General features: G+C 51.9%; 1 protein-coding gene across 1 annotated transcript; it reads right to left on the bottom strand.

Moving 5' to 3' along the window:
* Window positions 1-1,120: 1,120 nt before the first annotated feature.
* Lpin3 (lipin 3) lies at window positions 1,121-15,078 on the bottom strand. Its single transcript, XM_013010781.1, has 19 exons — window positions 14,887-15,078; window positions 12,929-13,024; window positions 11,286-11,539; window positions 10,996-11,076; window positions 10,271-10,391; window positions 9,759-10,101; window positions 8,824-8,923; window positions 8,520-8,680; window positions 7,987-8,080; window positions 7,822-7,891; window positions 5,381-5,473; window positions 5,261-5,304; window positions 4,418-4,556; window positions 3,296-3,444; window positions 3,026-3,112; window positions 2,511-2,663; window positions 2,221-2,335; window positions 2,018-2,121; window positions 1,121-1,850 (listed from the first exon to the last, which is right to left on the bottom strand). Exons 1-19 carry the CDS (start codon window positions 15,076-15,078, stop codon window positions 1,706-1,708), a joined length of 2,541 nt encoding a protein of 846 aa, XP_012866235.1. The 3' UTR covers window positions 1,121-1,705.
* Between the last annotated feature and the right edge of the window lie 7,746 nt (window positions 15,079-22,824).

The raw sequence follows: 22,824 nt of genomic DNA, 5'->3' as shown, positions 1-22,824 counted from the left end.
AGGTTCCCAGCCCCCCCCCCACATTCTTCAGGACAGAACAGAAGCAGAGACCCAGCAGCGTGCTCTCTGTATTCCCTTTGATCTTCCCTCATGGTGAGGGTGTAGGCAGCTGTATATCCCCAGAGGAAAGAATTGGATCCAGGCAATTTGTTTGGAGACTCTGACCTGATTTATTTGTTTGTCTCATTTTTCCCAAAAGAACAAAGTTTCCTCTTCCAGCTGGATACTGGTGGCTTACACCTTGTAATCCTAGCTACTCTGGAGGCTGAGACCTGAGGATCACAGTTTGAAGTCAGCCTGGGCAGGAAAGTCCATGAGATTCTCCAGTTAGCCAGCAAAAAGCTGGAAATGGAGCTGTGGCTGAAGCGCCCAAGCCCTGAGTTTAAGCTCCAGTACTGGCACACATGCATACACACACACACACACACACACACACACACACACGGGGAAAAATCTTTTGCTCCCCTCCCCCCAGGTCAGTACCTCTCTGCCAAGAGCAGCTTAAATTTATGTCAAGGCTAGGAGGCGGCCAGACCCTGAGAAGGTGGCCATAGCTGGAGGAGAAGGGTTCCAGGCATGCTGTTAATGCCCTTGCAAAACCCTAGTCCTGCCAAGGTGTTTACACAGTGCTGAGGAATTCAGGTACAAAACCATCCAAGGGCAAGTGAAAAACGCAAGGATTCCTCCAGCCTGCATGGTTCCCAGAGGCTCCGTGACTCTGCTGAAGCACTCGGCATCACTTCTGACCACTTCTGACCCCTGCTGTCTTCAGGTCCCCACAGCCCTGCCCTCTGGGTTCTGGACATTTTAGTGTTGTGACACAACACTGTTGGAGAGCAGGTTCTGGATTAAAGCTTTCAGTCTGAAGGTGGTTTCTTCCTTACAGCAGTGGGGGAGGGGAGACTGCTGGAGTTGGTGCCCTACACTCTGTAGAGCCTGGGCCAAGAGCTCTGGGCTGGGAATGTGGCTTGGAGGTAGAGTGCTTGGCTACCATGCATAAAGTCCTGGGTTCGATTCCTCAGTACCACACACACAGCAAAGCTGGAAGTGGTACTGTGGCTCAAGTGGTAGAGTGCTAGCCTCGAGCAAAGGAAGCTCAGGGACAGTGCCCAGGCCCAGAGTTCAAGACCCAGGTCTGGCAAAAACAAAACAAAAAGCTCACTCTGCAGCACTGACCTGACCAGCAGAAGCTGGGGTGAGGGTGAGGCAAGCACAAGCCATATTCCCTGAGCCTTTACGTGGCCCCTGGTCACCTTCACTGATGTGAAAGGTGCACTGGGTGTCCAGGCTTGGGCCTGAGATACCAGGGCACCAGCAAGGAGAAGCAGATGCCTGGCTCAGCTGTGGGGGCAAGGGGAGGGCCATACAAGAGCCTGGCTTTGGAGGGTTCAGTCTAGGCTTCCAGAAAGGAAGATGTGGGGGCAGTTGCCTTCTGCTGCCGCCAATACCTCTTCCTTCTTCCTCCAGACTTCAGGACTCGGTGGCGCTTCCCTCTTTGCAGGAATAGAGATAAGGCTCCAGGGTACAGAGAGACCCCTGTAAGGGCCTAGGTGACAGGCATTTAATTGCTACAGGTAAGAGGAATGTTGAGGCCTGTGGCTTAGGGAGGAAGAAAAGGTGTCTGGGACCTGACTTCCAACCCCCTAATCCTCCCAGATTCCCAGTCAGTCCTGGGCCTGTCCAGGAAGGAGGAGACAGGGCAGGCTCAGACCAAGGCATCAAAGTCCACAGCAGGCAGTGGCTCCCGCCAGTAGCAGAAGTTGCTGAACTCGGGGTTGGCCAGGTCTGTGCTGGGACCACGAGCTAGAGGTGGGAAGAGGAGCTCAACCACCTCGCCAAGCCGCTCATACCTGTGGGCAGAATGGAGCAGTCCTGACCCCCTGAGCGCCAGGCCAGAGTTGATCCCCACAGGTGGGGAACCTCAGCATCCATTCAGGATCTTCCCACCGGAGGAGGTGAAATGGGAGTCTGGGGAGAGGCTGGGACATGGCAGGGCATGGGGGATTTGTGGCCTCACGTGGATTTGTGATTCTTTATGTGTTCCTGGCTGAGTTCTCCCCGAGGGTTGACTGTGAAGATGCGGGACTCGGGCAGTCCCACCTGCTGGTAGGCAAAGACATCCTGTGGGAGACAAGAGGACTAGGGCAGTGGTACGCAGGCTGCTGGCGCGGGGGGGGGGAGGCTAGATGGGGTGCAAACATGGGAAAGGAGCACACTCACATTGGGCCTGTTCCCAAATGCGGCATAGAAGGGTTTTCCGTGGGGCAGAAACAGCTCCTGGATGTCACTCAAACAGGCAACTTTGAATACCTCTGGCTTCTTCTCAATTACCTCCCTGGGACAGCCATGGACATGGATAGGGAAAGGGGTCCAGAGAGAGGGGCTAGGTCAGATGACACCAGATGACACCTGGCCTAGTCCCAGCTGATACCCATAGTGAACAAATGCCAGGCCTGCATTGTGCCCGCCCCCTACCCCCAAGGGCTTGTGGGCTTGTGAAGGTCGGTTACCTGTGGAGGGCGGAGAAGAGGCTGCTGGGAGACAGCAGGATGGGGCCCTTGGGGAGGCCGCAGCCACCCTCGCTCACCCACTGCAGGTACCCCTTGGTGAGGTCGGCCATGCCAATGGCTCTTGCTGAACAGTACAGAAACTTGTACCCATTTCTGGGGGCGGCAGGGACAGGATGGTACAGAATTACAGGCGTTTGGTCAGACCTGTCCTACCTCCTCCCTGTTCCCCACCCTGGCCTTCAAACCCAGAGAGAGGACTTTGCAGGAGAAGGGACTTAGGGAAAATAGTTAGGCCCAGTGGGCCAGAATGGAGGACAGCTTCCCCTAGCCAAAGCCAACAGGTGGGCAGCTCATGCGAACACTAAGGAACAGGAAGAAGGCCTCAGTGCTCCACAGACCTGTCAGGCTGCTTCTCTTATGAGCCCTGCTGGTCCCCAAGTCAGGATGGCCTAAGGCATTTGCTTTCTTCTTCCCTCCAACTAGAAATCTTGCTCCAGACCCAGCCCAGCACTCACAGGTGGATTTTGTGGTAGAGACTAGTGATGCCCTGGTGCGTCCAGTCTTTCCCCAGCTGGGGCAGAATGTGGCCCAGTGCGTCTGACCTAGAGCAGGGAGAAAGAGTCACTCCGGCTATCCTGCACGGCTCTCATGTTCCACAAGTGTGACCCAAGGGGGCCCAGCCCCTATCCCCAGGATAGCCCACCAGAAAGAAAGGGACCATGCTGCTCTCCCCCCCACCAAGGTCAGAGAGAGGCATTCTCCATATAAGATCAGCTGAGGCTCACTTGGTGATGGTGCCATCGATGTCAGAGATGACCACCTTGTCGTCCCATTTCCACAGGTAGATGGTGGCCTTGCAGCGGCAGGTGCCCTGGTACTGAGTGGTCACGCTGAAGACCACATCATTGGCACCTTCATGCAGGTTCAGGCACCGCTGGAGCCAGACAGGAAAAGGTATCGTGTGCTGCTAGCGCCAGGCATTGCCCACCCCCTCTATAACCACGGCCTTTGATCTCCAAAGGCCCCTGGTTCTCTTCTTCCTCCAAGCTCAGAGACCTTTCCTGAACGGACTGGTAGACACACAGAAGATGCTGGTCAGATGCTTCGCATAGCACTGGGCCTGGAAGCTGTGACCTCCCTTTACTCCCCTATGAGATGAATATTAGACAAGCCATGCCTGTGACTCCCTGCTCAGATTTCTAGTCAGTCCCAAAGCTGGGGCTGTTCTTGGCATGGAGATACCTCATTGAAAAATGGAATTGCCTTCCAGTAGGGTCTTCACAGGGAGCCCCTTTCTGGGGCTGGGCTGCCCGGCTCACCATCCTCATAAAGAGAGACCTATCTCTGAATGGGGTCCATAGAGAAGGATGGTGACATCTATGCCCTGGCTCACCCTGAAGTGGATATGAGCCCCACCAGACAGATGACAGTTGCTCTGTACCCATCTGGCTGGACCCTCCTGACCTCCTCTCTCTCCTTAGGAAGAAAGTATGTTGCTACAACAGACTTCACCCATTACAGAGCTCAGGGAACACATGACACAAAGCATTGGGGCTGCCAAAGTCTAAGGGGCTGTGATCAGCATTGATTCCTTGAGTGTCGTTTACAAAGGCCAACCCAGAACCAGCCCGTTTTTTTGTGCAGGTAGATATAACAGAACCTATTTCCACTTAGAGGATCACACAGAGAAATGAGATGGCAGGTAGAGAAGTGAGCTCCTGCTCACTTCTGCCATCAGGAACGCTGCCCAGAGGATGGATGCTCGCCTTTGGTGACCTGTGTCTCAACTAGGTCCAGAGGAACTCAGGGACAGTTAGCTCTCTGAGTTAGTCCCTGAGTTAGACGGTCCCACCTCCTACACACACACACACACACACACACACACACACACACACACACACACTTACAATCTGATCTGAAGAGAGGCGGAGGGACTTCTTGTAGGTAGGAATGAAGGCTGGAGTGGGTAGGGGTGGAGAGGGGGCCTCGAGGATCACAGGGCTGTCAGGGGCATCGTCATCGCTGCTCAGAACTTCAGTCTTCTCTCTGTGAGCAGCATCATTGTTTAGGCCACCTCCCCCAGCCAAAGGCTCTTCATGTAACATAAGTACTGACCCTTGGCTCTGGGGCATGAGCAGCCTGGAGCCTGACTCTTGTCACTCCACAGGCTACCCCCTCCCCGTCTCTCTGGGGCTGAGGGTAGAGGTCCAGGATGCCCAGCCCCAGTGAACCTTCACAGCCAGATGCAGGGCCTGCCCTGGAATTGCTTTTTTTTTCTGAAATACCTGGAGCTTATTTCTAGCCCCCCTTGATTTGGCATCAACCCATCCTAGGTCACCTTCTACCCAACTTCTGGCAGCTGGATCACTTCAGAAGTGAGAAAGGAAGAGGCCAAGCTGAGGGAGCAGAGAAGGAGGGGAGAGGGAGAAAGAGGAGGGAGAGGCGGGGAGGAAAGGGGAGGGGCGGGGAGAGGAGGGGAAAGACTTTGTCCTGCTTAACACAGCAGCCCCTCATTTGAGCCAAGATACTGAGTGCCTGTTTCAGCTTTGTCATTTCCCGGCTGAGGGACATGTAATATGTCCATAGGCCTCAGTTTTCCAATCTGCGAAACGGAGGGGGGGGGGCAGGCATATTTCTCAGGAAAAAGTAGTGTTTGCAGAATGACCAAGAACCATGAAGAGTAGGGGGCGTTGCCCCTCCCCTCCCCTCCCGCAAGATCCTCCCAGGCTCCAGCTGCAGAGCCCACTCACCCCTGCTGGTCTCTGGCTGTGATTTTCTCCCTCTGGACGCTGCGCTGTGGGAAGAACACCCATCAGTGAACCCCACCTCCTGCATTGTGTGGGCCCCGGTCTGGGACCATGACCACACACCTCCTCTGCTGGGAAGTCCCTGCGACGCCAGGAAAACCACCACCGCCCACCCTTCCGGGGCATCTTCTCTTTCTCCAGCTTGTCCACGGTGCTCTGTGGGCAGATGAAAGCCATGGAAGTTCTTTCTGCACACCACAAACCTACTTTACTTGACCTTGGGAGCCCCCCCAGCCCCCAAACACAGAGTCTCAGCTAACCCTAGAGCAACACTGCTGTTAGAGCACGCATGTGCGCACACGTGCTACCATGTGGCATCCCCAGGATACAGGCCAACCTCCAAGACCCATACAGGCAACCTTGGAAGGCCAGTGATCCTATCCCATGAACTGCCTCTCTCTCTCCATATGTTCCCATCGCTGTCTGATTCGGGCACCGTGACCTAGTAGGAAAAATGCTGATGTGTGCTACATAACCCCAAATGGAGCTCACCTGGGAGACAGTTGCAGAATGAGAACCTAAGTCAGGAAGATATGAGATAGGAGTGGATCAGTGAGGTGACCCCTTGCACAGGGAACAGGCTTTTAGGCCTTTTAGGCCCTCTGAGGCCTCCAGTGGTCTGTTTGTCTGGGTAAGGTAAAGAGAGTCAAGTAAAAGGATGACTCTCTTCTTCCCATAGGCTCTGACTCACAGCCAGATGACAGAACCAGCTGTCAACATCTGGCTGGTAATATGCTTTGAGCAAACCTAAGGCAAGAACAACAACTCAAGTCAGGGTGGTGCCCTGATCAGCTCTCTGAGGGCAGAAGGGGCAGTCATAGGCTGGCACTCTAAGAGGGCACAGTCCTCTGAGAGAAGGAAGGAAGGCCAGGTAGAAGTTGGGAGGGAATGAAGAGTTCCTTTCCATCACTGGGCATCATTACATGCTCTGCCCTGTCCCGATCAGCCCCCAGACTACCCAATGGATGCCCACTCAGTAGACCCCTGTCATAGCTCACCGCACCCTAAGACCTCTCCTTTCCAGCACTTGGTTGAATTTAATACTCATCTAGGTGAGTATTCGCTAGTATGGACAGTTTCTATTTGGTTCCTGATGGCTCCCAACGTGGGCCTGACACAGAATAGGTACTCAACAAATGTGTGCTGACCAATGGGGCTAGTACCCACCCTCACCCAAGCCTGGAGGGGTAGTTATAGGAGAAGGGGAAGAGTAGGATCTCCTCTCCCAGACCTCCTCTTTCAGATTCAAAATCCTCCTGTTGAAGATTTGTTCCAGGGCTGGGAATGTGTCTTAGTGGTAGAGTGTTTGTCTAACATGCTTGAAGCCCTGGGTTTAGTTCCTCAATACCACATAAAAACAACAACAACAACAAAAAATGGAAGTAGCACTCTGGCTCAAGTGCTCAAGTGCTAGCCTTGAGCAAAAGAAACTCAGTGACAGTGCCCAGGCCCTGAGTTCAAGCCCCAGGATCAACCAAAAAATTTAAAAAAAGATTTGTTCCAATTTAGGAATATTTATTTAGCCCTTTTCTGATTGTTTTTATGGATAATGCTAAGAATAATTATGTGTGGTTAATGACAGGAAGGGGAAACCGAAAAATATTTATCTGGGGGATAAACAGTGAGAATATTAAATATGTAAAAGGGATTACATTACTATTTCAGTAGCTTTCTTTTTTTTAAGTATTCTTTTTTTTTTATTGTGAAAATACCGTACAGAGGGGTTACAATTACATGGGCAAGATAATGAGTACATTTCTTTTTTCTTTTTCTTTCTTTTTTTTTTTTTGTCCATTGTGAGGATTGAACTCTGAGCCTGGGTGCTGTCCCTCAGCTCTTCAGCTCAAGGCTAGTGCTCTACCACTTGAGCCAAAGCTCCACTTCTGGCTTTTTCTGCTTATGTGGTACTGAGGAATCGAACCCAGGGCCTCATACATGCAAGGCAAGCACTCTACCACTGAGCCACCTTCCCAACCCTAAAGAGTACATTTCCTAGTAAGCATTGTTGCCTCCTCCTTTGTTTCCCCTTACCATCCCTTCCCATCCTTTTCTGATTTTTTTTTTTTTTGTCAGTCATGGGGCTTGAACTCTGTGTTTGGGGACTGTCCCTGCACTCTTCAGCTCAAGGCGAGCACTCTACTGCTTGAGCCACAGCGCCACTTCTAGTTTTCAAGTGGTTTATTGGAGATAAGAGTCTCGCAGACTTTCCTGGCCAGGCTGGCTTTGAACCATGATCCTCAGATCTCAGCCTCCTGAGTAGCTAGGATTATGGGCGTGAGCCACCGGCACCCAACCCTTTTCTGATTTTTGTTCTGAGTTCCTGAGCTATTGCTGGGCAACCATGTCCACACCCACACAAGGACAAACAGGGCTTCAGGTTCCTTTCTGCCTCCTTCCCCAGAATACCTCTTATGGCCAGTGGCCACACCACTGCTTACCCTCCACTTCCTTTCCAAGCTCGCCAGACCCCAAGGCTATGGCCCCAGCAATGTTCTAACCATTACCTTGGGCAAGTTCTTCTGGAAAGCTTGCAGGGAGAGGATTATGGGAGCAGCCACAGCCCAGTTATAGTGCCTGGAGAGACAAAATGGGGTGCCAGGGCTGCTGCAGCTATGGGGTCGTGGAGAGGGGACTGCTCAGCCCACCAGCAGCCCCGGACTGCTACTCACTTCTCATTGATTTTCACCACGAGATTTGGGTCATCCAGGAGCCCAGGGTTTTTGGTGAGGTCCTGATAGGAGACCATGTGCTGGTTGAACTTCTCTGGACACAGGCAGACAGTGAGGGGTAAGGCTGGTATACCCTATGTGATCCACTGCTTCCCATGGAGCTCTGGGGCTCCCCCATAATCTCCCCCATACCTCCTTCCCCTTGGTTCTTTTACCTGGCAAGTTTCCTCCCTATCTCTGATGCTTGCACTTGATCCCACCCCTCCCACCCCCCACCCCACCCCGGAACTACAGGATAAGTCAAGGCTTTTTAGAATCAAGCATGTACTTCAAGGGGACGGGGGACTGCCCAGCCCCTGATGGTTGGAGTGGGCTCCACAGGTCACAGAATGGCCGAGGAGCCCAGCCTAGCCTCATACCTCCTGGAACCCCACCCTTACCAGTCTTCCCTGCCTCCTCCTGGTTCCTGAAGGGGGAAGGGGTGTCTTCCCTGCTCTCCTCTGACCCCCATCTTGGGTCATGGTTAAACATACCCAGAGAGATGTCCCGACTGTCAGCCAGGCCACCACAGAGGGACAGTGCTATCATGTCCACAGAGTCCTGAAGAGATTCTGGCACACGTTCAAGGTTGGGGCTCCCCAGGAGCTTTTGGCTGGTGGGCTCACTCCACCTCCTGGCCCCCATCCCACAGTCACTGGAGGTAAAGAGGCCCACTCTGAGATAAATCCAAGGAAGGCTGACCTAGATCCCACCTCCCCCACCCCCACCACAAATTCCTCCTAAGCCCTTGACTGTGGTCCATAGGCCCTAAGAACCCCAATCCCAGAGCCCAGGCACCTCTGTGGGAAGTAAAGGGCTGCATTTTCAAAGTCCAGGGAGGGCAAATCATCCAGGTAGATGTCACTGGGGCCCAGGTGCTGGCTTCTCTTCAGCGAGCCTGAGGGAGGAGGAGGGGACACTCACAGACTGAACACATGTTCAATGGTGTGAGCAGCTTGTGGCTGCTTGCCTTTGGATGCCCGAAGGCAAGGTTGCCCGACAGCCGTTTTGGCAATGTCAGAAACATGTCAGGTCTGCCACTGCAGACGAGGTATTTTCTGTGGCTGCAGGAGCCACTCAAAATGGGGCTCGAGTGACAGAGAAGTGAAACTTTTTTTTTCTTTGATTTTAATTCATTAGCTGCTCTCCATTCCCTGGGATGAAACCTTTCTCCTGCTTTTCAGTTCTCTATGCCTAGTATCCTATCCCCTCTGGTGAGATCTGGTTCTTTTTTTTTTTTTTCTTCCTGGTGCCAGACAGGGCCTCGTGCTCTGGTTTAGCTTTTTCATTCAAGGCTGGTGCTTTACCACTTGAACCACAATTCCACTTCTAGCTCTTGGCTGGTTAATTGGAGATAAGAGTCAGATTTGTCTGCCTGCACTGGCTTTGAACCTCAATCTTCAGATCTCAGCCTCCTGATTAACAGGTGTGAGCCACGGGCACCCAGCTGGAGATATGAATCTTTATTTTCCACATCCACCCAGAGAGGCCTTTCCTGATCATGCAATGTAAATGATCTCCATTCTAACCAATTGCTCCTGGATCGTGCCCTTTCTTGTTAGTGGAGGTGATACTTGTCTCCCCCATGGGACTGTAAGGCTCATGAGCACTGGAGCCAAGCACAGTGTCTGGCATACAACAGGTGCTCAAAACGTGTGGCGTTCCAGAGCTGGCCCAGAGGATAACCTGAGGTCAAGAGAAGCAATACGAGGGGGCCTCCAGCCATCACTCACCTTTCCCCTTGGGGGTCTCTGGCTTCCCAGAGGGAATGGGGCCCTCCAGAGTGGCCCAACTCCATGATTTAGTGGCAGGAGAGAGGGCAGCCCCTCTGGAGCTCTCAGTGCTAGTTTCTTCACTCTCTAGGATAGGGAGCGGGGGGCCTCCCAAAGCCTCCTTCCAATGAGACTCCACATCAGGCTGAAGCAGGTGAGCACTAGATTGGGTTTGCAGGATTGGGGGTCCCAAAGGGTCCACAACCACAGAGGAGGAGGTGCTGGGTCTCTCTGGAGGAGGAGAAGGTACCCTGGCGTCACTGTCAGGAACCAGCAAGGACTCTAGCCGCTCTGCTTTGGCCACCTTCAAACAAATATGGGAAGATGTAGGCTGGGGCACAGCTGGCCCTCCATACCCACAAAGCCTTTAGGAAGGTGATCTGAGTTCAATCTTGACCTATGGGGGTGGGGAGGAGAGGGGTGCAGAGAGCCCCCAGAAGACAGAGACTGGAGGATAAGATGGAGGAACTCACCTTAGGCAGCCTTCCCCAGGCCCACTGCATGTGGGACTCAGCTCTCAGGGGACTGGCCTCTGGTGTCTTTAGCTCCAGCTCCGAGTCACTCTTAGGGGACATTAACCCATCTGAGGAGAGGCTGCATAGAACAAGTTCTCAGAGACTCCCCTGGTAAGCTGCCTCTCCCAGCCACCCAGCCCAGCCTGGGAGGGAAATATGCACAACACATGTTATGTCCGTGTTGAAGATGCAAAGTTATAAAGAGTATATACATACATAAAGAACTCCCACAAATCAACAATGACAAGGCAATCCAGTTTTGTTTGTGTTTGTGTTTTTGTTTTGGTCATGGGGCTTGAGCTCTGGGCTTGGACGCTGTCTTTGTGCTCTTCAGCACAAGGCAAGCACTCTACCACTTGAGCAACAGTACCACTTCAGGGTTTCTGGTGGTTAATTGGAGTTAAGAGTCTTCACGGACTTTCCTGCCCAGGCTGGCTTTGAACCATGATCCTCAGATCTCAGCCTCCTGAGTAGGTAGGATGACAGGTGTGAGCCACTGGCACCTGACCCCCAATTTTCTTTTTTAATTATCAAAAGACTTGATCATTTCACAAAGGAGAAAGGCTAGTGGCCAATAAGCACATAAAATGTGTTCTCTGAGCCATTAGTTATCCGAAAGATGTAAACTGAAAGCACTCAACTTGAGTCTGGAGTACCGATCCACAGCCCACCTGAGTGCTTACCTGGCCTTGGGGGGGCACTCGCCATCCGAGTAGGGGTAGATGTCTTTGGACTGCGGTGAGGGTGTCCCTTCCACCTGGTCACTGCCGAAGAACCACAGGAAAATGCTCACTGATGGAGCAGACTGCCCCAGGCATGAGAGCTGGGACATCAGGGGGTAGAGGTGAAGCAACTAAAGCCCAGAAAGGTCAAGGCCCTTGCCCAGGGTCCCACAGCATCAGCAGAGGAAACAGTACTTGGACACGAGGTTGATGTCTCCTACCCCCTCAGCATCCATCTTGTGTCTACACACCTTAGGGACTCAGGCTTTGGCTTCTCCAGCGGGGACAGCTCACTCTCCGCACCCGCCTCCAGCTCCTCAGAACTGGAATCGGTGGTGACTGTGCCCTCCTTCCGCTTGGGTTTCCTCCTGCGTCGCCTCTTCCTCCGCCCGGTGAGGACGAGGCCCTCGGGCTCACTGGCTGTGCCAAGCTGAGAGTCCGAGGGGCCACCAGACAGTCCCCCCCATGGGATGGGTGAGGTACAGAGGCGAGGAGGCACGTCTTCCTGGGGGACAGAGCGGGGGCAGCGCAGGGAGGGCTCAGGTTGGGCTGGGCGGCTCTCACCCGCTCCTCCTGAGCCCTGCCTGAGGCCCAGACCCAGCACTGGGTTAGTTTGGGGTCCAGAGCAGATGTGCAGGATGGACAGCGATGGTGGCATCGTGGCCTTCCAGCCATGGCAGCTACAGCTGGCCACAGAGAGCCTGGAAAGAGGTAACGCAGCCCTAGGGAGCTGCCAGACATCCAGGGAATTGGGCAGAAACATGGGCCTCAGCCTCTCATCAGTTCCTTTGCTCACATTGTAGTGGGCACCTTCTTCTCCTCTAAGACCCAGCTGGAGGGCTGGGAAGGTGGCTCAGTGGTAGAGTGCTTGCCCAGCATGCAGGAAGCCCTGGGTTTGATTCCTCAGAACCACATAAACAGAAAAGGCCAGAAGTGGCACTGTGGCTCAAGTAGCAGAGTACTATCCTTGAGCAAAAGAAGCTCAGGGACAGTGCCCAGGCCCTGAGTTCAAGCCACAGGACTGGCAAAAAAAAAAAAAAAAAGATCCAGCTGGAGACTAGCTCTTCCAGGAAGCCCGCCCTGACCACAGCTCTAACTCCTTCACTGCAATGACCAAGTTATTCCATCATTTGTCATCCAGATTGGTCTGGAACTTGCTTTGAAGGCAAGGGTCACTCTTGTCTGAGTCTGCTGCACAGTGTCTGAATATATAGTAGGAGCTCAATTAAAGTTTGACAAGTTCAAGCAGTTGAATTTCCTTTCTTGACTTGTGCTAGACTCTGCCTCTTTCTGCATTCCAACTGCACACGTCAACAGCAAACCCAAACAAGCCAGACCTTATGCTCACAGTGTCCTGACCATTTCTCATCACATTTGTCTTCTCTGAGCTGCTCGAGGAAGGTGTCCTCACAGCTCAATGTGCCTCCCTCTTCTCTCTCTCTTGTCTTTCGTGGGGCTTGAACTCAGGGCCTGGGTGCTGTCCCTGGGCTCTTTTGCTAAAGGCGAGTGCTCTACCACTTTGAGCTACAGTTCCACTTCTGGTTTTCTGTTCGTTAGTTGTAGATAAAAGGCTCACAGACTTTTCTGCCCAGGCTGGCTTTGAACTGTGAACCTCAGATCTCAGCCTCCTAAGTCTCTAGGATGACAGGCATGAGCCACCAGTACCCAGCTTGGTACCCCTCTTCAGAGTCCTTCCTGAACTTCCTGGGATGTGGGTCAGACCAAGCTGGCTCCTCTCTCTGGTCTCTGACAACAAGCATCTCATGAAGATGCCAGCTGAGCCTCTGCACAAGATTTCTGCCCAAAGGGAGCTGTGGAGGACAGGGTCAGTGACAAACCCCAAGATTCACCCAGAGGGAAGGGGTGGGGGCAGGCACAAGCTAAGGTAACCCACCTCATCGCTCTCTAGCTCCTGGACGAAGAAGGCCTCCCCACTGTCCCCCAGCTTCATGTGTAAGTCCACAGGCTCCCCGTTGATCTCGATGTCCACCTGCAATGTGGGTAGCTGGCAGGGTCATGTGGGCAGCACCTTAGCCCTGCATTTCATGCTCCAGACCACTGGGAACTGTAACTCCTTGCTGTCCCAATCTCTGCTCTTCCTGGAACGATCTCTCTCCAAAACTCAGCACAGCTGGCTTCCTGTTTCCATGTTTCTCTCTCTTGCTCACCCACAAAGCATGGCTTCAACCCAGACCCCCAGGCTGCCGGCTGTGTGGACAATGGTGAGAAATAACTACTCACTGGGCAATTGGTCCAGTCTAATCTTCACAGCCACTCTAGCTGTGGCTCCTATCATTACTTCCATTTTATACATGAGGAAACTGAGGCTTGGGAAGGGTATTAAGTAATTTATGAGGAAATGGTTTCATAGCAAGGAACTATGAGCCCAAAACATCAGAGTCCACAGTCCCAAACTCTTATCCTCTGAGGCACACTGTCTCCTCCAGGATATATTTCTCTAGCAGGGTTCTAGAAGGTTCACTGTTGTCTCAATGTGAAGAGGGATCTGGGACTGCTTTACCGCTATTCATACATGGACCTGGCTGCTTCTAACTAGTTACTGTATACCAGTACTGGGGCTTGAACTCAGGGCCTGGGAATTGGCCCTTAGCTTTTTTGCACAAAATTTATGCTCTACCCTTGAGCCATCATTCCACCTCTAGCTTTTTTTTTGGTGATTAACTAGAGATAAGAGTATCACAGACTTTCCTGTGCAAGCTGGCTTTGAACCATGAGCCTCAGATCTCAGCCTCCTGAGTAGCTAAGATTATAGGCAGGAAGCTAACCTTGGAGAGTCCCCAAATACTTGGCCTGGGGACATCACCAACGGTTCCCATTTACCCTCCCACACCATACCACCATCACTAGGGAGATGGAGCCTGTCCATGGTTATGGGTGGAGTGATCATCTTGAAGACATAACACAATTTAGCAAGAACCCAGCATGGCCACAAGAACCTGTGGTCACAGCATCTGTGGATGCCCAACTGTGCTTCTTCCCTGGACATACAGAAATCCTTCCAGAACCACCCAAACCCCCAAACCATTCCCAGTTAATGAGTACACTAAAGAAGAGAAATCTGTCTATCCCCCCCCCCCACCAATTAAGGAAGGCAAAATCCTCTCCTAGGACTGCCATGGCTGCCTTATCATTTTGGGAGTGTGTGTGTGTGTGTGTGTGTGTGTGTGTGTGTGCTGGTAGTAGGGCTTGAACTCAGGGCCTGGTCTCTCTATGCTTCTGGCTTTTTGCTGGTTAAGTGCAGATAAAGAATCTCATGGAGTTTCCTGCCTGGGCTGACTGCGAATTTCAAGTAGCTAGGATGACAGTTGTGAACCATTACCATTTGATTGCTGCCCTATCTATTTTTGTTTTGGTCAGTCATGGGGCTTGAACTCTGGGCCTGGGTGCTGTCCCTGAGCTCTTCAGCTCAAGGTGAGCGCTCTACCACTTGAGCCACAGAGCCACTTTCAGTTTTCTGGTGGTTTATTGGAGATAAGAGTCTCATGGACATGGGGCTGGGAAGGTAGCTCAGTGGTAGAGTGCTTGCCTTGCATGCACAAGGCCCTGGGTTCGATTCCTCAGCACCACATAAGCAGAAAAAGCTAGAAGTGGCGCTGTGACTCAAGTGGTAGAGTGCTAGCCTTGAGCTGAAGAGCTGAGGGACAGCACCCAAGCCAAGAGTTCAAGCCCCACAACCAACAAAAACAAGAGTCTCACAGACGTTCCTGCCCAGGTTGGCTTTGAACCGTGATCCTCAGATCTCAGCCTCCTGAGTAGCTAGGATTACAGGCGTGAGCCACTGTCGCTGCTCTATCTTGAAAAACCCACTTACAGTGACCACCCTGCACTCACCACCTTCTCTCTTGACCTCAGGACTCCCAGCTTGCCGAAGCGCACGTGGAAAGGTGAGCACCTAAAGGAGCCATCAGCCTGCTTTACCACCAGCACGTCGATACCCCCGCTCAGTGTGGCCGGGTTTAGACCCCGGTACAGCTCCTTCACAGTCCCAAACACCGTCTCGGCCAGCTGTCCCACGTAGTTCATGGCTGGTGCTGGTAGAGATGGGCACTGCCACGCTGCACCAAGACGTCCTCCGTGGAGAGCGTTGGCAGCCTGACCACCAGATGCCTGGGCTTACGATCTGTCCTGCCACAGACAGGGAACACCTCTGTGTAGTCACAGCAGCTGAGCCGGGGAAAGAGAGAATGATGGGAATCCCCAAGATGGATGTAGTCTAGCCTCAGCTCACCCACCAACCTGCTGCTGGACTCTTGAACAGCCGGCTTCCTTCTCCAGCTGCTGATCTCCACATCTGTACAAATAAGAACACAGAGTAAGACAATACCTGGGTGTCAGAGCCTCTAAACGCCATGACGCATGTTAATGATCACAGGGCTTCATGGGCATGGCTCACTTAATCTCCACAACAACCCTGCAAGGCCGGCAGAGCCAGTGCTATTATTATTCCTGTTTACCCAGGAGCCAGCAGAGGCTCAGAAAGGTGGAGAGACTTGCCCAGTGTCTTATACCGGGTAAGGAGAGGATCTGGGATTCAAACACAGAGAGGTCCCCTAGAATGACCCCACCATGAAAAGAGAAGGAGGTAGGCAATGGGGTAGCCTCACGGTAAATCAGCCCCAAGGTCCCTGCTGGGTAATGAGTAAGGTCTTAAAGGAAGTGGGGAGAGGAGGTTTTTCCATCTGAGAAATAGGTTGAGCTGCCTTACGTTTTCTGCTTCTCGACATTAAAAGGGGACTTGCTGGTGCATTGTGGCTGAGTTGTGGAAATCAGGAGTAGGATATCCCAAGTACCTAAGATTTGGTTCAGACCCATTCCTAAGGGCAGACACGTAAGGCCGAGTCTTGCCTATAATGTGAGGCTGAGGACCTCACACTTCAACTTCTTTCTCAGTTTTCCTGGTAGGGGATGTCTGTCCTTAGCCCACCTCCCAGGTCAGGCCCACAGCCTGCCTTCAGGGTCTGCAGGCTCCAGTTTTCAGCCCTCAGTATCAGTTGGTAGGCTCTCAGAGCTACATTCTGGCCTTGGGCCAGAACTGTTCCTTCCCCTCCAACCAGACCAGTCCCTCCAGCTCTCCCGCTCAGGGAGCCAGGGCTGGGTGAGAGGCTGTGGTAGCCACACAGAAAAGCCAGGGCTCGAATGAGAGCCACCTCCAACGTGGCATGGTATCCACTGTACCAGCTGCAGCTCCTCACACCTGCCCTGCTGGTTAGGCCAGCGACTTGCTTTCCCTCTGACTACCAGGATCATCTCACTTCCCCAGAACCCTGGGGAAGACATGCAAGATCATCTCTCCAAGAAGGTAAAGGACAGATGCAAGGATAAGTGACTTACTCAAGCTCTATTAAGGTCATAGTGTTCAGATTGTATGGTAAGTAATGACTCAGGGCTCCTGACTCCATACCACACGCTCCTTCCAGACCATGGTCCCCAAACCACACCACAGCTGTCTACAGTGAAGGAGGGCAATCCAATCTACAGCCACCCCCATATAGCTTTGTGATGCATTGCATTCAGAATGTAGTCCAAGCAGGCACCAGTGGCTCACTCCTATGATCCTAGCAATTCAGGAGTCTGAGAGCTGAGAATCTTGGTTCAAAGCCAGCCTGATCAGGAAAGTCCATCAAACTCTTATCTCCAATTAACCAGCAAAATGCTGGAAGTGGAGGTATGGCTCAAGTGGTTGAGCACTAGCCTTGAGCAAAAAAGCTCGATTCTGGCTCGCACCCACACACACACACACAATGTGGTTTATATGCCAGTGGCAGCAGCATCACAAATAGCTTGTTGAAACTGTGGAATCTTGGGCCCAACTCAGCCCTTTTGGGTTTATATCTACAGTTTTAGCAAGATCCCCAAATACTGCCTGTGCCATTTAGTGCTGGAGAAGATCTGGCACAGTGTTCATAGTCCACAGCCTACTCTTGGAAGAGCCTGAATGACAAAAATCCAACAGACAGCATTTCTCAGGGAATGCTGCTAACCACATGTCCTGTACAGAAGATTCTTTCAGTCTGTATCAGAGCTTCATAAGCAGGGGGCACAGCATGCATGTGTGTATGTGTGTGTGTGTGTGTGTGTGTGTGTGTGTGTACTGGGACTTGAACTTGGGGCCTGGTTGCTATCTCTAAACTTTTGTGCTCAAGGTTAGCAAGTATTCTACTACTTAAACTGCTGCTCTACTACTGGCTTTTTGGTGAGTAGTTGGAGATAAGAGTCTCACAGGCTGAGCACCAGTGGTTCACACCTCTATTTGTAGCTACTCCGGAGGCTGAGATCTGAGGATTGAGGTTCAAAGCCAGTCCAGGCAAGGAAGTCTATGAGACATGTATCTCTAATTAGTTACCAAAACAACCTCAGTGGAGCTGTGGCTCAAAGTGGTAGAACTCTAGCCTTGAGCAAAAAAGCTGAGGGACAGCACTCAGGCCCTGAGTTCAAGTCTCATAATGGGTACACACACACAAAAGTCTCAGAAACTTCCTCTCTGGGTTGGCTTTGAATCACCATCTACAGATCTCATCTCCCTGAGTAGCTAGGATTACAGTATTGAGCCTCTAGTGCCTAGCTATGAGGTACAGCGTGAATTGCCAAAATGAAAACAGAGTAAGATGAAATTCTTTGGACCCCTAACCTGTCACCCAAATTCAGTAATTTTTTATTTATTCATTCATTCATTTATTTATTTAATTTTGCCAATCCTTGAACTCTGGGGCCTCTGTCCCTGAGGTTTTTTTTGTCCAAGGCAAGTGTTGTACTGCTTGAGCCACAGCGCCACTTCTGGCTTTTTTTGAGTAGTTTTATTGGATCTAAAAGTCTCACAGTTTCTGCTGAGGCTGGCTTCTAATCATGATCCTCAGATCTCAGACTCCTGGGTAGGTAGGATTAAGATGCAAGCCACCGGTGCCTGGCCCAATAATTATTTTATCTGTAAGGCACCTACTGTGTGTACTATGACTAGGTCTATGGAGACAGACAGACTGACAAGGACAGGTGTCTATCTAGTGGAAGCTCAGGAAAAGCAGAGAAAACTCAGAAGCTTCCAGAAATAAAGGAGTGACTATGGGAGGCACAGAGCAGGGGTGGGGGCAAAGGTCTGACCAGCTGGAGGCTCGTGCCTGTGCTATCTGGAGAGCTGGACTGGGAAGAAGGGCAGCAGGCTCTGCTTGCTCTAGCACACTTCTCGGCCTCAACATTACTGCTGGGGTTGGGGCCAGAAAATCCTTTGTTGTGGGAGCTATGCACTGTAGAATGTTTAACGGTATCCCTGTCCATTAGCACCTCCTCTCCCCCAACCCAAATTGTCTCCAAAAATTACAAAAATCACCCAGCTGAGAACCACTGACTTCGCTGAAAGAGCTAGATGGCAGAGAGTGACACTCAGGGGCTGCTTGGATCCGGCTCAGACCCATCAATGGAGTATTCTCAGGCAAGTAACTTTCTGGACTCACTTTCTTTTCTATGAGACAGGTCTCAATTCAGAAGGACAGCTAAGCCAGGTACTGGTAGCTCATGCCTGTAATCCTAGCTAATCAGGAGGCTGAGATCTGAGGATCACAGTTCAAAGCCAGCCTGGGCAGCAAAGTCTGTGAGACTCTCATTGCCAATTAACCACCAGAAAAGTAGCGCTGTGGCTCAAGTGGTAGAGTGCTCACCTTGAGCCAAAGAGCACAGGGACAGCACCCAGGCCCAGAGTTCAAGCCCCATGACTGACCCCCCCAAAAAGGAGGACAGCTTGAATGTTACAGACATCTAGAATTCTGTCCTCTCTCTGACCCTTTATCTCACCAATGGATGATCCCCACATCTGCCTGGTCAGCATTTGTGGGGAAGGGGCTTCCTCTGTGCCCTGTTCCTTCTGCCTAAATCCATTCTTGAGGGCATTTTCTTTTCCTAGGACCTAACTGCTTCCTTGGGCTTCTCTAGACACAATGATGTCTATTTGACTTTCTTATATAACCCTCTAACCTCCAAACTAAATGAGTTAAGACTAATATTCTACTTTCATTTCCTGGAAGACCAGTCCCACTGGATGCCCAGACAGGCTAGATGTCTCTAAGGATACACTGACATGCCTCCCTTCCAAGCCCTCTGAATTCTGCCGCCAATGTCATATTCCTATGACCTCTCCTTTATTCTCCAGCTGCCTTAGGTCAAGGCTTTATTTCCAGATGCCCTGATGGTGGATGACAGCAAGGCATTGTGGGTAAGAGCATCATGGCCAAGACAGCTCATGTCTCTGAGTCGTAGTTTCAGCTCTGAGGTGAGGATAACATCAGGAATGTGTAATGATGAGACAATTTGGGTAAAGCTGTGTCATCCAATAAGTGTGTCACTTAGCAGCAGCAGCAGCTTTTTTTTTTTTTGGCATTATCACAGCCCCTCTCACCCGGGGTGGCCCTGAGGGCACTGGAGTAGGGCGGCCCATTTGTGCAGTTGGCAGTTTAGACAAATTAACTTGGTATTCAAAGCCTGGAACAATGGTGGTCCCACTTATTTGCAAGATGAGCATGTGACTCTAGGCAGGCCTCACAGGGTGCCCTGCCCAAGCGGCAGCCCTGGCTCTTGGGAACGTCTACGGGTCTTTTCAGCCTCTATCCAAAGGAAAGCCAGAACAAGCTTCCTGAGTCTGAGCTCTCAGTCCCAGATCTAGGCAGGAGAAGGGTGGGGCTGTTCAGCTAGGATGGGAAGCGCAGAAGACTGAGCATTTCTCCTCCTGCTGCTCCTTTCCCTCCTTCTTCATCTTTTTTTTGGGGGGGAGGAGGTGTCCTGGGGTCTCAGACAAGAACTCTACCACTGAGCTATATCTTTATTCCCAAGTAGCCATCTTTCTCTTGCCCTGGAAGACAGAAAGTGCCAGCTCAGCTCTCCAGATGGGTTCAGCAATCAGTGTCAAGGCAGGCAGGGTAAAGGTCAGACCTTGCCCTGACACTTAGCACCAGAGAGGATGGGTGTCCTCAAGGTCACAAGATTGGCCTGAGGTGAAGCTGGGTCAACCTCCCAGGAAGGTTTTGTTGTTGTTGTCTTGTTTTGACAACACCTTCCCTCCAGATTCCGTGCTGTCCTTACCGAGGGAACCCACGGTCCCGGTGCCAGGAGGAGAGAGGAAGTGAGCACCCCCCCCCCGCCCCTGCCCAGGAGTCCTAGAGGCAGATTCAGGCCCGCAAGCATAAAAGAAAAAGGTCAGAAGGCAGGACAGATGGACAGGATGGAAGAGAAGTATCTCCTCCCTGCCCTAGGCAGGGCCCTACCTGGGAATCTGTCCACTGGCCCTGGAAGTCACCGCCTCTACCTGTGTGCACCGGCTCCACAGGTGAGTGTCTGCAGTTTGCAAACCACCTGGTGCTTCCGCCTCCTCCAGGACACCGTGAGAACCCCGGCCCCGCCCCTTCCACCAGCCAGGGGCCGCCTCCGCGGGCCACGCCGCGCCCAGGCTCCACCCCCACCCCGGAGACCCCGCCCCCGTCCCGCCCCCACGCCCAACGGCGCTCTTTCTCCTACGGAGTCTGGGGCGGGGCCAGCCCGCCAGGCGCCGCCCCCACGCCCGGCCCAGCCCAGGCGCCCTTTGGCCCAGCGCCCCGACGGCCCCGCCCCGTGTTCCTCAGACGGGAACGGGGCGGGGCGCAGAAGCGGCGCCTTTGGAACGGAGCCGACCCAGGTCTTCCTGGCTTTGTTTCCAAGTTCACTCGGTGATCGCGGGCAAACGCTTCCCCCCCACCCCGTCTTGCCATTGGCTAGGGTTCCGAGATCACCGAGCGTGAAACGATTCTGTGAGGCGCATGGCGTTCAAATCTCCCATCAGGGGGGCAGCCTTCCCTGACACCCCTCAGCCCTCCGTCCAGCCGGGGCCCTGTGCGCGCACAGGCCACAGTTGTCATTCATTTTTGCTCGGATGACTTTGATTAAAGCCAGACTGCTCCCCCTCTCTCCCTGCCTCTGTGTGTGTCTCTGTCCATACCCTCCTGCCCTAGCTGCACTCACGATGTCTGCTGTTTAAACCACACAAGAGCTCAGCACAGTGCCTGACAAACAGCCGGCGTTCAACAAATGTTTGTTTCTTCATTCCCTCCACCCGAGGCCTTCCTCCGTGGAAGGGCAGTGAAGGCGCAATGCCTACACCGGCCAGCAGAGGGCGCACCGTAACCAGCCTTCTCACTCGACCCGGCTTCCTCTCCCCTTGGCAAACAGAGGGAAGGGGGAGAGGGCAGGGGAGAGGCCTGGTACCTCTGGTTGCCTGTACCATGGGCAAGGCCCAAACTGAGAAACGGTTTGTTCCCTTTACATCTATGCTTCTTTTGCCTTCCCTGGATCAAAGACTTCTCCCACCACTCATGAGGATGTATGGCTTCTATAAGGAGGACGCGCTGAGAAGGGTCAGGAAGTGAAGGAAGCAAGAAGGAAATCTGGCTTGGAAGAGTAGATAGAATGGAAAGGAGAAAGAAAAAAAAGCCAGGTGTAGAGAGTACTGAGCAATGAGAGGCTGAGTGACTGGACACTCAGGTGTCCTTACTTTAGCAAAAGTCATTTAGTATCTGTCCTGAACCCAGGCAGTACGTGGCTTCCATCTCAGAGAGGCAAGCTTGGGAGCAGAAACGTTAAGGGTGACCTGGGAGTCATTACAAATGACCCTTCTGTATGACAACAAAACCCTGCAAACATTAGGCAAACAATTTTTTTTCTCTTTGAAACAGGGTCTTACTGGGTACAGGCTGGCCTCCTGAGTGGCCAGTACTACAACTACACACCATGTCAAACACATAACAAGTATGTTTTGTGGGATATACTTATACTAAACATGGATTCATTATTCATCTAAATTCAGAGTTAACTGAGTCCTTTGTTTTGTTTTTGTTGTTGTTGTTTTCTAAATCTAGTAAACCTATGTTTGTCCAAACAGCCATGTCTCTAGCACATGAGACTTGGGCTAGCAATAGTCTCCTGCCCAGTCTTTCCACATTCAGCTTCCATCTGTCACTAACCAAGTCCAGAACTTTGCGTGGCTCCCAGCTGCTTCCACAGTGCAAGCGGGATTCTCTGGCTGCTAGATCCTAGCTCTTTTGCTTGGAGCCTTTCCAACTTCTGCTCCTGTCCATCTTTTCCCTAGTTGGCATGTCTTTTGCCCACTTACAAGAAGATAATGCTAATGCTTATGGAGTACCCCCACTGGGTGCATATTATGTTGTTTTTCATTTGCATTGTCTCAATTGGATTCTCAGAAACCCAGAACTGCAACTGCACCCATCCCATTTTATCAATGAAGAGACTAGTGCTCAGCACCTGGGAATTTGTTAAGAATAACAATTCTCTTGGGCTGGGAATGTGGCTTAGTGGTAGAGTGTTTGCCTAACATGTATGAAGCCATGGCTTTGATTCCTCAGTACCACATAAATAGAAAAGGGTGAAAGTGGCACTGTGGCTCAAGTGGTAGAGTGCTAGCTTTGAGCAAAAGCTGCTCAGACACAGTGCCCAGGCCCTGAGTTCAAGCCCCAGGACTGGCAAAAAACAAAACAAAAAACAATTCCCACTTCCCCTCCCCCTCTTAGACCTACCAGAGTTAGAAACTCTAAGGCTGAGCCAGCAGTCTGTATTTTTTTAAAAAAAGAGTAAACTCCAAAAGCTTTTTATTGTTTTATCAACTGTACACAGATAGCCAAGTGGAAAAGTCCCCAAAGATTTTATGATCACTGGTATTTGCCTTTTGGTCCTTCATCTTCTAGGCACTTATTTTTGTGATAGTAGACATTCATTCTGATGACAATGCAATCCACACATGTA

This window comes from Dipodomys ordii, unplaced genomic scaffold (genome assembly GCF_000151885.1).
Source record: "Dipodomys ordii isolate 6190 unplaced genomic scaffold, Dord_2.0 Scaffold13, whole genome shotgun sequence".
NCBI classification, from domain to species: Eukaryota; Metazoa; Chordata; class Mammalia; order Rodentia; family Heteromyidae; genus Dipodomys; species Dipodomys ordii.
Note: the sequence above shows the minus strand (reverse complement) of the source record. Positions and strands in the feature narration are given on the sequence as shown.